The 14391-nt window shown below is 49.9% G+C and overlaps 1 protein-coding gene across 1 annotated transcript in view; it reads right to left on the bottom strand.

Moving 5' to 3' along the window:
- CACNA2D4 (calcium voltage-gated channel auxiliary subunit alpha2delta 4) overlaps positions 1-14391 on the bottom strand; it is a 191074-nt gene that overhangs the window by 137993 nt on the left and 38690 nt on the right. The window contains exons 11-15 of the mRNA XM_075000558.1: positions 9453-9566; positions 8074-8152; positions 6727-6860; positions 2091-2168; positions 1423-1503 (exon numbers count right to left, since the gene is read on the bottom strand). Coding sequence (XP_074856659.1) covers positions 1423-1503; positions 2091-2168; positions 6727-6860; positions 8074-8152; positions 9453-9566 — 486 coding nt within the window. The remainder of the gene's footprint in view (positions 1-1422; positions 1504-2090; positions 2169-6726; positions 6861-8073; positions 8153-9452; positions 9567-14391) is intronic.

Genomic DNA, 14391 nt, shown 5'->3' with positions numbered 1-14391 from the left:
TGTGGGCTGAATTAACTATGAACTCCCTTAAAAAGTCCAGTCACAGAGAAACCAAAACTCTACTTCATATTAGTCTCTCCCTGTCTCTCTTACCCTTACCTCAGAGCCCAGCGAAAACTTAACAAAAGTCCCTAGGTTTCAGCAGGAGCTCCTTCTGTTGTATAGCCTCAGGCTTTTCCATAGGCCATACAACCGCACAGTACCTCCTCTGTCTGTCCAGGGTCTCTCTCAGGCCAATTTACCAGAGAGCTTTTGCTTAGTTCAGGCTCCCTAGAGGCTCCTTGCTTGGAGCTTCCTTTCTCCCTAGGAGTCCTTGCGCAATTGGGGTCCCTAGACATGTATCCTGCTTAGCTGCCAAACTACCTTCCAGTTACTCAGTGACTTATGTTCTCCTAGGTGAACTTGAATTGCCTCATTCCCCATTATGGAGCATGTCAGAGGGAAGCTGGGTCCCTGACCCATTCAGAAGGCTACCTCCCCCCTGACAAAGAGATTCCACATCACGTCACAGTGCTGCCAAGGTCAGACCTAGCACTGGTAAATCTGCACTGGCAGGTACAAATACTATTTAAGAAGTGGCATAGCCTAACAAGATCAAGCCATGTCACAATGGGACTGCAGGTGATCTCTCAAAGAGTGACTAGTCAGATCCAAAGGGACCAATAGACATTGTACAGGATTCACACCTTAAACTCAATGAACCCAAATATAACAGGCCACACAAAAATAGCCCTTTCCTAGAAAACCTAATTAAAATTCATTTTTTCAATGAGATCAACTTCTTTTAAAACATATTTTAACAGTAACACAGAGCTGGTGCAAAGGGCTGGCTTAACATGTCTGTGGACTGAAATCCCTTTTAACCACGAGCAACAGTGCAAATTTCTTACAAATGGCCCTGCCAATAAATCTCAACGTTGACTTGGAAAAAGTCCCTCTAGGCATGATAGAATAGTTCAGTCTCAATTGGCCATTCTATCTCTGACAAGAGTGCCAACAACGATGCCAATTGTGATGGTGCCAGCTATGACGATAGTTTTAGTCTACTGGGAACGGGATGGAAACTACCAACTCTTTTTAGATAGACCACTAAAGAGTTATCCCAAGGTGAACACTTCAATCCTTATTATCTTAGAATGCACTCAAGGTGGTGATCAAGATGTATAAAGTTCTGGATCCCATTACCAGCCCATTAAGGCATTCAGTTTCTTTGTTTCTAGAGTAGCTTATACATATGTCACGGTAAATGACAATTTTCCAGTTTCTGTAATAAAATCACATGATGCAAGGCCTCCAGCTTTATGATTGTGGTTTCACCTCTATAAACAGAGACTGATTATCCATTGGGTTATGCCTGTGGAGACTTGACTTGGCATTTGGCCATGTATAATGCCCGATCATTTGCTTTAGCTCAAGTCTTACCTTGTACCGTGGAGCCAGTTTCAGTAGCTCCCTCAATGGAACATCAGAGCCCACAACACCCAGGAGAATGCCATGAGATCTCTTGAAAATAAAGAACAAATTGCTCTCTGAAATGAAATCCTGTAAGCACTCAGCAGGGATTCCTCTCATTTTTTCCATCGGTGAACTGCATTAATTTTGTTATGTGCAGACAGGCACATGGGAATGTGCACCACCAATAGAAACATACTGCTGGCTGTGGGTGCTCTGGTAATCAGCTGGATGGCACCTGAATCTCTCTAGGGGTGGAGGGGGGCTGCCCAAGCGCTCAGCTTAGAGGAAACACTAGCGCTGAGGCTGCCTTCACCTAAACATGGGCAAAGGCCATTGCATCGCTCTTCCACACTAACCAGACAGGCTTGAGTGGGGTCTGCAAATGTGATGCTGAAGCTGGGGTGGGAAAACAAGATGAAGGTTCTTATTTCAATGACATTGGGAAGAAGAAACATTTTGAAGGAGAGACCAATTATTCCTGAGAGATTCAATAACAGCCAGCCAGCTTGCTAGAGCATCTACTAAAGCCTATCCTCATCAGCCATTGGCTGGAGAAGACTTCAGACCACCCCCACATTCTACACTGTCCTAGTTTCAGGGAGACTCAGGAGACCCCAGGGCAGCTCTACACTTACCGTTTCATTCTTTTTGCTGAAGACCGGCATAGCTACTGTTGTCATGAGCAGCAGACTTTGAGCCTGAGATGCAAAGAGCTGCCACAGGACACAGAGCAGTGTGTTAGCAAGTGTAATAGGATAAGGAACTACCATCAGAAGCAGTAGGATTTCCAGAGACCTCAAATGCTGAACATTGTCACAGAGAGAAAAACCAACCAACCAACCAACCCAATATAAAAGGCACATTTCTGATTTTCTCTAGGCACAATGGTCCTTTGTGTGGGGTGGAAAGGTGAGTAGCATGGGATAAATAAAACTCAATACCATTTGTCACAGGAAAAGAAATTAAAGACCTAATTTAGTGCTAAAGAGACGGAATATTTAGAAACTTAATTCACACTATGCATGTTTATGCCAAGGAGACAGAGAGATATGTACACAAAAGCATGCTTACTTGCAACCATAGTGCATATACAATACAATTATGAGAAAAAACAGAGACTTGGGCAAAACTCATGGACATGCAAATCACATGCATAAATCCACCCAAACCTATGCACGCAGCTTGAATGAGACACATCACAGTTAGATGCTAAGACAGGAACATGCACAGAGCATATTGAAATACACTTATCACATGTGTGCCTAGAGATTGTCTAAGAAACTGCAAACACAAAGGCAAAAACCATGATATGAACATACAAAACATGCTTAGCTACACCCAAAAGACATGCTTATAGGACACAGCACAAACACATGCGATGTGACATCAGAGGGCCCTCAGTACTCTGTGAGACATTCTAAGAACACACAAACCACAGGAGGAACACAAATACACAAAACACATGCACAGGAGTCCCACACTCATACTTAGCCATGAAAGTGACTCTCCTTCTAGGGCACAGGAAGCAAGTCTCTTCCACCTGACCAGATAAGCATCACACCTTTGACAAAGTCAAAGTCATGTGTCCTCTCCTTGTGCACGCCTGGGACTATAAAGGAGCCAGCAGTTCCATAGAGTAACTTGATGAAAGCTTGAAGCTGGGTATCTCGCTTTACTGAGCTGAGCCCATTCTACTGCTTCCCTTAAATATAGATGGAGAGCTCTTATTTCCAACCGTGCTAGCTAGGGCTAACCCAGAACATACGTATTTCACAGTGACACACTCTACACATGTAAAACTAATTCAATGGACTAACCTACCTTACAGCACAGCACTCCCTACCTATGCCCGTCCCCTAGCACAGCACTCCAGTACATCCAGTGTTACCCTGACATACATACACAGGGCTCCCGCCTTCTCCCCTTCATGGATGTACAGTTCAGCAGCGACTAGATGAACTAACAAAGAAGCACACTGGCTGGCACAACAGGAGTGGCACACACACAACACAGGACAGATGGTTACCTCCTCAGACTGTGGCAGCTAGTGAGAGACATGGATGGATAAATGAATGAACAAATGCGTACGTGAATGATTGAAAACCACAAGAGGTAGCATGACAGGAAGACAAGTGCAAGCCAAAAAAAAAAAAATGAGACAAACAAGAAAAGCATCAGTGGACAAAACATCACTTTAAGCTCTTGTTACCAAGTAACAGAGCCCAGGCCTAAGGAATTTGCTGTGTAGTAGTGATCACTGTGGATGGTTTTGCTCAGCACACTCAGGCTATGTCTAGATTAGAGGGTTTTGCTGGCAAAAAGGCTGTTATGTCAACAAAACCCACAGAGTGTCCAGATTCCCAAGGGCATTCTGTAGACAGTAAGTCGAAAGAATGCAGCACTTCTGTTGACAGCTGTACCCCACTCACCACGAGGGAGAACACTGCTATTGACAGAGAACTGTCCAAATAAAGCCAGTCTGGACTTTCCAGGTGGGCCTTCTGTCCAGGACACCAGGCAACCCTATCTTCTGTGCTTCCGGTTGGCTGTTTTGCCAATAGAGCAGCGGGGCAGTCCAGCCACTCTCTGTCAACAGAGCAGATTGCTCTTTCGATCCACCCTGCGGTCTGGCCACGATCTGTCAACCGAAGTTTTGTTGGAAGATATCTGCTGACAAAAACTTCTGCGGACAAATCCCTCTAGTCTAGACATAGCCTCAGTGACTGACTCAAGAATGCCTCATGTTCATAGCATGCTTGGCAAAGCATATTTTCTTTGCTGCCCCCAGAGAGCAGGAATATCCCAGGGAACACCTCCATGTTCAGCCACAGCACAGAAGTGAGCACCACCTTGCGCAGGCCTTAACCAGCAGTGTCTCACAACCATGAATCTAGGTAAAACCAAACAAAGCAGCAGACATGTAACATTTTAAAGACTAAAAATGTGATTTATTCGGTGATGAGCTTTCGTGGAACAGACCCACTTCATCAGATCAATTTCATTTCCAATACAGACAGAATGAAATTGATTTGATGAAGAGGGTCTGTCCCACAAAAGCTCGTCACTGAAGAAATCATGTTGTTAGTCTTTGAAGTGCTACGTTTCTGCTGCTTTGTTTTGTTGGAGGTCATACTAATACAGCTACTTCTCTGTTACTAGGTAAAACCAGTATATGTCATCCCCTTTGGAAGAGTCCTATCAAATTAAACAAGAGATTTAGCCACCTTTCTATAGAATATTAAACCAGCCTGAAGAATTCTAGAGCAGGCACAGATGTTGCACAGGTTGGTTCTAGAAATTCTATGGGAAGGTGATCATTCTATTTGAAATTCCATGTGTTTTTAGAGTAATGTGTATAGAATCCTATTGGAGTCATCCCTTTTGAAAGACTTTGCCATGAAGGAATATATAATCTTTGCCTATTTCTCACTCACCCGACTCCAAACCAGTTCCATAAATCTCCGACAACCATTTTCTCTTGAGCCCTAATCCTTCTCAGGACACCACTTCCAACCACTAACCACTATGCCTTTTAAATAGGCCTCACTGAAATCAGCACATTTTAAAAAGATGTAGTTATGTCCTTTTGATGGGACAGATGCTCAACGCTATCAGATGGCCAAGAAGTTATGAAAAGGGCATAATTATTGTTTAGTTAGCTAGGTCAGGAGTGGTTATCGTCATTATCATATGTTTTGAGGCTATGCCTACATGGGTCCCTAAACTTAAAATAAGATACACAATTTGTGCTAGGTAAATTGCTTATCTAATTTCAAATTTATTTCAAAATAGGCTATTTCAGCATTTGGTGCTGTCTAAAGAGCATCAAATGTCAAAATAAAGCACAATTTCAGTGCATCCCTTACTCCCGCTGCAACAAGGAGTACAGGGATGCAGAAATAGTGCACCTGTTAGTTTGAAAAATATTTCAAAATAAGTGGTGTGTTTCAAAGATGTAGACATACCGAGGTATCCTGAAATAGCTCTGATATTTAGACATAGCCTGACTGGGCTGCATGTTCTATGCTGGGGACAATTCACTTTCTTTCCCTACTTCTCTGAAAGGGGTATAAAACCAACATAGCTACAATGGAGAGAGGTTAATGAATTGAGGGGGCAAAATATATCTTCAAATGCCCATTTTAAACAATTCTATTCCCTGCTCTAACACACTGGATCGCACTTTCCAAGCCACAGTTTGAACCCTTGCAATATCTAGCGCTCCTCTGATGCTTCTTTGGGGTCAGAGCACAGTGCATAATTTGGCTGTTTCCGTGGTGACCTACTCCATCTGGAAGTGGTCAAGGATCCTTTGGTGGCTGGGAAGCTTTGGAACAAGCATTGTTCCTCCCATGCTGTAGCGGTTAGTGCTCCAAGAGGAATAAAACACCAAACCCAGAATCTCCTGTATGAAGTTGCTGGGATCATCAAAAGCAGAACTGAGCTGTCCTTTCCTCTATGCAAATAGCAAAACAACTGTATTTGATACGGGAAGAGTGGAAGAATGGGTCCTTCATACCCCGCTCCTCTTAGTTTCTCTCTTTACTCTCTCTTGATCTCAAGGCACATTGGTGTGGTATCTTTAGCTCCTGAACATCTCAACCCTACCACTGGTGTAAGCCACAGACAATGGTGTAGCCAGATAAAAATGCTGAGGTAGCAGTGCAAAGTTCCAGCCTGCATCAGCAGTAAAGGAGAGCAGAAGATTGAGGGACATATCTACATTTAATTCCCTCCCATTGGCTGTGAGGTATTCTCTGACTCCAAGAGTTGAGCACACTTGCCCTGTAATCATCCTAAATTTTGCTGGTGAGAGCAAAGGAACAAGCTTGACATCCACACCGAGATCTATTTCTTTGTGTTACAGACAGCATGGTGCAAGTTGAGGAAAAGAATCTCTGTGACCCATATCCTGAGCAGTAACTAATCTCTTTTCTGTGAATAATCCATTATAAAGCACCCTGAGATAATGGAGAAAAGATACATAGATCATGCTGTGCATTTGTGATTAGCCTTAGGTTCCTGGCCACATACTCGCAAGGAGACCTGAGACTTTGCATGGAGGATTCAATCTAGGACTGAGGGGAAACAAATACTGTCAACAGGTGTAGAACACAGTAAATTCTACAAACCAGCTGACTCCCATTTTAAAGCATGTTCATATTTCTGAGGGATCCTCCATAAGCTCCAGGTGTCACAGCCCTGCTTTCTCCCCCTCTTTCACTTTGTCCTTGCTGCCTGCTGATTGGAAGCTTATCTCAAAGTCCTCACCGCGCTGTCCATGTAGGCTTCAGTCCATATGATGTCATGATCATGGTTGATGACCATCGGACGGCTGAGCACATGCAGATATTCCATCACGTTTTCCTGAACATCTGCCAGGGTGGAGATCTGGGTGTAGTAACCTTAAGGGAGAAAAAGAAACCAGTCACTCTCCCAGTGTCCTTTCCTGAATTATTCAGGTGTGTTCAGCTGAGTTCAAGAAGCAGTGTCCATTCAAACCTATTTGTGACCCTGAAGTCTTTGTTTCTGTGGATAAGTGAGGCCACAAGAATGACAAGTGAGAATACTCCCAAAAAGTTATTCTTTAACTCAAAGGCTCAAATGTTCAACAAAAAGCACCCTCCAAATTATATATCTAATCAACATTACTAACCAACAGCAGGGTGAATGACATACTGTAAATTTCACAATTGAGTATTTAAATTGAAATCTGAACTGATGTCAGTTTCATCGCTCCTCTAATTGGGGAACAGAAACAGTATCACATGACTTGGGAAACCAACCAACCAGCCAACCAACAAACAAACTTGAATTCAGACTATCCACAATGTATGAATGGAGTTGTTTACTGAAAATCATTTTAAACGCCCCACATATATAAGCATTTCACAGTCTTTTGGAATACCATTTGCTGACAAAGATGGGTGAAATGGATTATTCCCTCAGAGCTAGCAGTGGGCCCACTTTCCTTCCCTTTCCTTCCTTCCCCCATTCAAAAGACTAGTGCCACTGGCGGTGCTACCTATGTGAAGTGTCTGCTTGCTCCAAGAGGCATTGTGCCTGGACCCTGCTCATGAATATTGGCTCCACTGTGCACCTGCATAGGGCAGCCATTTACCGACTTACATGCCAATGAATCAGTCAGCCCTGCTTTGGGATGTAAGGTGGCAGCCACTTTGGATGAGCAGTAGCACCTCATAGTTTCAAGGTGTGGAAAGTGAGGAACCCTGGGATCCAAATGAACCAATGGCACAAGCTGAGGGAGAGGCCATGCCATTGGGCCAGGACTTTGGGTTTTACCTTCTGCTCTTGTGAAAAGGGCCATGAAATTTTTAAATGAATGGACAACAGTTTTCTCACTCAGCCCAAAGACTACTTGTCCAGCAACACAGACTTAGTACTTCCTAACACCATCAATTTAGTACTGATTGAGGAGGAGCCTCAATGAAGACCAAAGCCCTCATTGCACCAGCTAAGTTTTCTCAGAAGTCTCCTGTCCAAGTGCTAACTAGGACTAACTTCAGTGTATGAACGCTAAAGAGCTCTCAGTCCCAGAAAGCATGATTTCAGTCTGCATGTGATGTGGCTAGTGGGTTGATTGTTCACAGACAGCACCTTTGTTGTTGCATGCTATCCATTTCACATTTTCTGCAAATGTGACTTCCCTTCCAATGAGATACGTGAAGACCCGGACCTGTGCAACAAGAATACAAATGTAAAAATAATGCAGAACTCATCTCTCACTTGCAACAGTTCAAAGTCAGTCAAAAGAGGAGTAACATACTACCCAATCAGAATGGTGTGAGCTTACTGCAGAAGTGTAGATGACTATACTGCAGGACAGTGGAGAAATGGGGCCCTCATCTTTACACAGATATGATTTTCTGGTTCCACAAGAAACACTTTATCAATTGTAATTAACCCCACCAGTCAATTGGCAATACATGGAGGCATGGAGGGTGATCATTTTGAGAAGAGAACTCTTAAACACCAAGTTGGTATCTGTTGGATGTCTTTTGGGAGCAGCTGTGGATAGATGGTTTGATTAACAAGGCGGAAGCAAGAATTCCAATTAATTCCACAGAAGCAGCCAGATCCACATGCAGGTAGCTTCACCACTCATGACAATTCTTTATGCATGGAAATATTTAACCCTATGAAGCAATTAATTGACCACTGCCAGATTAAAATTCATCTGTTTTCAGAATATTCTTGTCCATGTGAACAATTTGGCTTTTTTAAAATGAAACAATATTAAAAATCAAATTTACTTTTTGCTTTTTTGTTATTTGTTTCCCTTGTGGTTTTCCATTAGCTTGGACAAGGAAAACAAATGAGTCACTTTGGTTTAGAATCAGTTATTATTCTTTTTCAGCTCCCGGACCTAATTCAAAAGCATATGACTGTAACAGCTGAGTTGCAAATGGAGCTGGCTGGGAATTTTTTGACATAATGTGTTTTGTCAGAAAATGCTGATTAGATAAAACTGAGACTTTGCATGACAATGTTCCATCTCTAGTGAACTTTCCCCACAAAAGATTTCTCAGGTTCTCTGTGATATCCAGGTACAAGTCTCTGACTGAACCAGGAAAAAAAGGATTATGTATCTGAGTCTCCCACATCAACATGGGTGCCTGTATTTGTTGTTGGTGGTTTGTGGTTTTTTTTTTTCCTTTTGTAAACCAGGAGAACTTTTCTATTGTCCTTAGATTTTGAAAAAAGATTTTTTAAAAGTGACTACCCCACGTAAACACACCTATTTTGGACCCAACTTAACCAGATAGTATATTTTTTTAAATCACAGCACCTTTATACTCTCCGCACCAACCTACTGTCTAGTTGCTTTGTGTTGTATTTACAGTAGGGAGCCCAAGGATGCTTGGGGATGTGAGTGCAAATACTTGGGTCTGTAGTGCTTTTTATTCACTCCATGCTGGGACGGTCATTTTCCTTTCCCTCCCTCTCCCTGCTTCTCCGTCCCTTTTGAGACAAACCTTACGATCAGGCCAATTGTACTTTTCAAACACCGACTCATAATCCTCCACGGCCCCATCTGTGATCAGCATAATGGCTTGATTACACAGGCCTCCCTGCCCAGCCTCTCGGAACTACAAATGGAAAGAAACAGCAGCATTAGTATCCTCAGCATTGCACTAATTCTTATTGCTGTACAATTCATCCCAACAGGCCAGATCCTGAGCTCCTCCTGAACTCTTAGGCTACGTCTACACGTGAAGCCGACATTGAAATAGCTTATTTCAATGTAGCAACATCGAAATAGTCTATTTCGATGAATAACGTCTACACGTCCTCCAGGGCCGGCAACGTCGATGTTCAACTTCGACGTTGCGCAGCACAACATCGAAATAGGCGCTGCGAGGGAACGTCTACATGCTAAAGTAGCACACATCAAAATAGGGATGCCAGGCACAGCTGCAGACAGGGTCACAGGGCGGACTAGCGCTTCCGGGGCAACAGCTAGCCGCTCCCTTAAAGGGCCCCTCCCAGACACACACAGCCTGCACAGCACGTGGTCTGAGGAGCCATAATAGGCACAGAGACCCCGGGCGACGCAGGCATGGACCCCCAGCAGCAGCAGCAGCAGCCGCCAGAGGTCCACCCAGCCCTCCCGGCAGGAGCAGGGCTTGCCCTGATCCATGCCATGCGGGAGGCAGCTGAGCACCTCCTTGCTACACCAGAGGAGGAGCTGCCCCTAGGGCAGCAGGGCTCCACACCCAACCCTGCAGCACCCCGCCCCCACCCCCGCCTCACACACCGGCAGCTGTGGAGCTACCCCACCAGCACCGACTGGTGGGAGCGGCTGGTGCTTGAGGAGTGGGACGACGACTGCTGGCTCAGGAACTTCAGGATGAGCCGGCAGACATTTATGGAGCTGTGCCAGTGGCTCACCCCCGCACTCAGGCACCAGGACACTGCCATGCGGCGTGCCCTCCCTGTGGAGAAACGGGTCAGCATCGCTGTCTGGAATCTGGCCACTCCGGGCAGCTACCGATCCGTGGGGCAGCAGTTTGGTGTCGGCAAGGCCACTGTCGGGGCTGTCCTCATGGAGGTAAGAGAACCCACGGGGGGAGGGCAGGGCAGGGGAGGGGGGCCCGGGCAGAGGAGGGCAGGGGAGGGAAGGGGAGGGGAGGGGAGGGCGGGGGAGGGCAGGGCAGAGGAGGGCAGGGCAGGGCAGGGCAGGGCCACGCACACCCTGCTCACCCCTCATTGGTGCTCTCCCATGTGCTTTCCCTGCAGGTTGTGTGTGCCATCAATGCCATGCTCCTGCACAGGCTCATGAGGCTGGGGGACCCAGATGCCACCATCGCGGCCTTTGCCACCCTGGGCTTCCCCAGTTGCTTCGGGGCTCTGGATGGGACTCACATCCCCATCCGCGCCCCGCATCACAGTGGAGGACGCTACATCAATCGCAAGGGCTACCATTCTGTGGTCCTCCAGGCCTTGGTGGACAGCCGGGGCCGTTTCCAGGACATTTATGTGGGCTGGCCTGGCAGCACCCACGACGCCCGGGTTTTCCGGAACTCGGGCCTGTGCCGCCGGCTGGAGGCGGGGACCTACATCCCCCAGTGGGAGATCCCTGTGGGGGACACCACCATGCCCCTCTGCGTCATCGCAGATGCGGCATACCCCCTCCGGCCCTGGCTCATGCATCCGTACACGGGCCATCTCTCCGCTAGCCAGGAGCGCTTCAACCAGCGCCTGAACCACGTGCGCCAGGTGGTGGAGCGCTCATTTGGCCGCCTGAAGGGACGCTGGAGATGTCTCCTGACCCGCCTGGATGCGGGCCCCAACAACATCCCCCAGATTGTGGGTGCCTGCTGCGCCCTGCACAATTTGGTGGAGAGCAAGGGGGAGGCCTTTTTCCAGGGCTGGGCTGTGGAGGCTGGTAGGGCCGACGTGCAGCCACCCGCTGCCCCCAGTCGGCAGGTGGACCCTGAAGGGACCCAGGTCCGGGAGGCCCTGTGGGCCCACTTCGATGATGAGGCCGCGGGGTGAACTCTGCCAGGCCCCCCACTGCCCACCTCTTCCTCCACAACACTCCCTGCCCCAACGCCCACACCATGGAGCACCCAACCGCCCCCCGCCCCTTTTCCTGGACAAATGACAGCACGCACTTGTGGCTGAACTTAAACTGCTTTTTCTTTTAGAACTTTTTTTTTAACTATAAATAAAACAAGAACAAACTATATACAACGTGTGGAACAAAAGTAATGTGTACAAATAAAACAATAGTAATAAAAAAGTTTGTTCACTAATAAAAAGAAAACCAGGGATGATAAAAGGGAGAACTATTTACACGGGGGGACGGGGCAAACGGTGGGCACAAATTAATAAGTCACAAGTATATACAAGGGGGGGGCCATGTCCTGGGCCCCTCGCCCCTAAAGTCCAGCACTGGGCATGGGCGGCCGGGAGCCCCGCCGCGGCTGCAGCCCTGTTCGGGGCTGGCTGTGGGCAGGGCGGACCGGAAGATATGCCCAGCGAGTCTCAGCTGCCTCCAGGGGTCCCTCGGCGCTCTGGCCCTCGGTGGTGGGTGGCGGGGCGATGGCGGACGGGACGGCGACGTGCGGAGCAGCTGGTGGTGCGGTGGGTGCAGCAGGCAGGGTGGGCGCTGCGGCGGCCAGCGCGGCATGGGGGGCCAGGTAGTCCACCAGGCGGTTGAAAGTGTCCATGTAGGCCCCCCATGCCTCTTGGCGCCAGGCCAGCGCCCGCTCCTGCAGTTCGACGCGGCATTGCTCCACCCGCAGGCGCTGCTCCGCCACCTCCAGCTGCCGACAGTGGATGGCCAGCAGCTGAGGGTCCGTCGCCGTCGGCTGGTGGTGGCGCGGGGTCCACCATCTAGCCCGCCGTGGGGCCAGTTGGTCCTCGGCCGAGGGGCTTGCCTGGAGTGATGGCCCCGGAGGGGTCTCCGGGACCACTGAGGCCTCGCCGGCGCTCTCTTCCGGCCCTTCCGATGGTGCAGCTGCGGGACACAGGAGAGGAGTGGGGGAAGAAGAATGGAGACAGGCGTTAGTGTGGGCCCCGAGCCGTGGCCTTTGTCCCCATAGCCCTGTGCTGCAGGTTCCCCATCCCCATCCCCGGGAGATGCTGCTGTGATGGATGGGGTTCAGGGGTCCCCCTGCACTGCACCCCATCCCCTGGTGGGAGCGACTCTCACTTCACTCCGCAGGGTCTGACAGGAAAGGTTTCTTAGGCCACAGATGCCCAGTTTCTCCCAGGAGTGACAGCACCAGCTGTCGGAAGAGACAGTCCTTCCAACCCGTCGTGGGGAGAAGACCCCAAGGGGTGCCCCTCTGGGATGCAGCTTTCCCCCTCCTCAGGCTGGCTGCCTTCCAGCTCTCCCTTCCCCTAGCCTCTACCTGCGGCCCCCACCCTCCCCCCCCATTTCAAAGCCAGCTCGGCTCCTCCCTCCTCTTTGTTCAGGGCAGAGGTGTCACCTGCCAGCTGTAGCCTCACAAACATCCTTTGCCCCTGGGAGCTATTCGGCTCTTGTTGCTCATATCTAGGCTGAGTCTCCCTTTTGCACTCCCCCCACTCCATCACATGCTGCTGCTGCTGCTGTTGCTGCTGCTGCTGCTGCTGCTGCGGGGTGTCCCACCCACTCCTCCCGGGGGCCCCTCGAGGTTCCGCTCCCCCCTGCCCTGGGGATGGGGCATGGCACTGTCGTACTGGGGGGGGGCAGGGGCTGATGCACTCCTGTGAGGGACATGGCCCTGCTGTCCTTGGGGTCATGGCCATGTGAGCATGTTGGGGGCCCTGGACACATATCTATTACCCGCGCCCCTCAAGCCCAGGGGTGTACACCAGAGGGGGGTACATACCTGTCGGTCCGCTCCCACGGTCCGGAGATCCCCGGGGGGCGGGGGCCCGGCTGCTGCTCCAGGATGGCAGGAGGAGGATGTGCAGCCTGGATTCTGCGGAGGAGGAGCCCCCCTCCTCCTCCTCCTCCTCCTGCCGCGATGGCCCGGGGGTGGGCTCCGAGGGGGGCCCCCGGGGTGCGGGGCTTACCTCCGGGGTGGACTCCGGCTGAAGGGCCTGCTGGGGCTCGTCGGCCGAAGTATCAAGGGTGGCCGGAGGGGAGGAGGTGTGCCGGGGGCCCAGGATGTCCCTGAGCTCCCTGTAAAAGTGGCAAGTGACGGGGGTGGCCCCAGATCGGCTGGCCGCATCCCGGGCCCGGGCGTAACCCTGCCGCAGCTCCTTCACCTTACTCCTGACATGATCAGGAGTGCGGGCAGGGTGACCCCGGGCAGCCAGGCCGTCGGCCAGCCGAGTGAACGCATCCGCGTTCCGCCTCTTGCTCCCCATTACCTGGAGCACCTCCTCCTCGCTCCAGAGCCCCAGCAGGTCCCGCACCTCAGCCTCCGTCCAGGAGGGGCCCCGCTGCCGCTTGCCAGCCTGGCTGCCCTGGCTCCCCTTGGGGGGGGTCCCCTGGGGGCGCTGGGGGGGCTGCCAGGTGGCCATTGAGGGTCCTGTGGCTGCTGAGGGACTTGCAGGCTGTCCGCATGTCTGAACTGCTGCCTGCACATTCCCTCAGCTTCCTGCACAGGAAGGGAGGGGGAGGGGACCTTTAAGGGGCCGCTCCACGCGGCCACCACTGAGCTGAGGGGCTGCAGAGAGCGTCTCTCAACCCCTCAGCTGATGGCCGCCATGGAGGACCCCGCAATTTCGACGTTGCGGGACGCGCAATGACTACATGGTCCCTACTTCGACGTTGAACGTCGAAGTAGGGCGCTATCCCCATCTCCTGATGAGGATAGCGACTTCGACGTCTCGCCGCCTAACGTCGAAGTTAACTTCGAAATAGCGCCTGACGCGTGTAGCCCTGACGGGCGCTATTTCGAAGTTAGTGCCGCTACTTCGAAGTAGCGTGCACGTGTAGACACGGCTTTAAACAGACAGAACCTCCAATGA

This window comes from Carettochelys insculpta, chromosome 1 (assembly GCF_033958435.1).
Source record: "Carettochelys insculpta isolate YL-2023 chromosome 1, ASM3395843v1, whole genome shotgun sequence".
NCBI lineage: Eukaryota > Metazoa > Chordata > Testudines > Carettochelyidae > Carettochelys > Carettochelys insculpta.
This window is presented reverse-complemented; position numbering and strand designations above follow the sequence as displayed.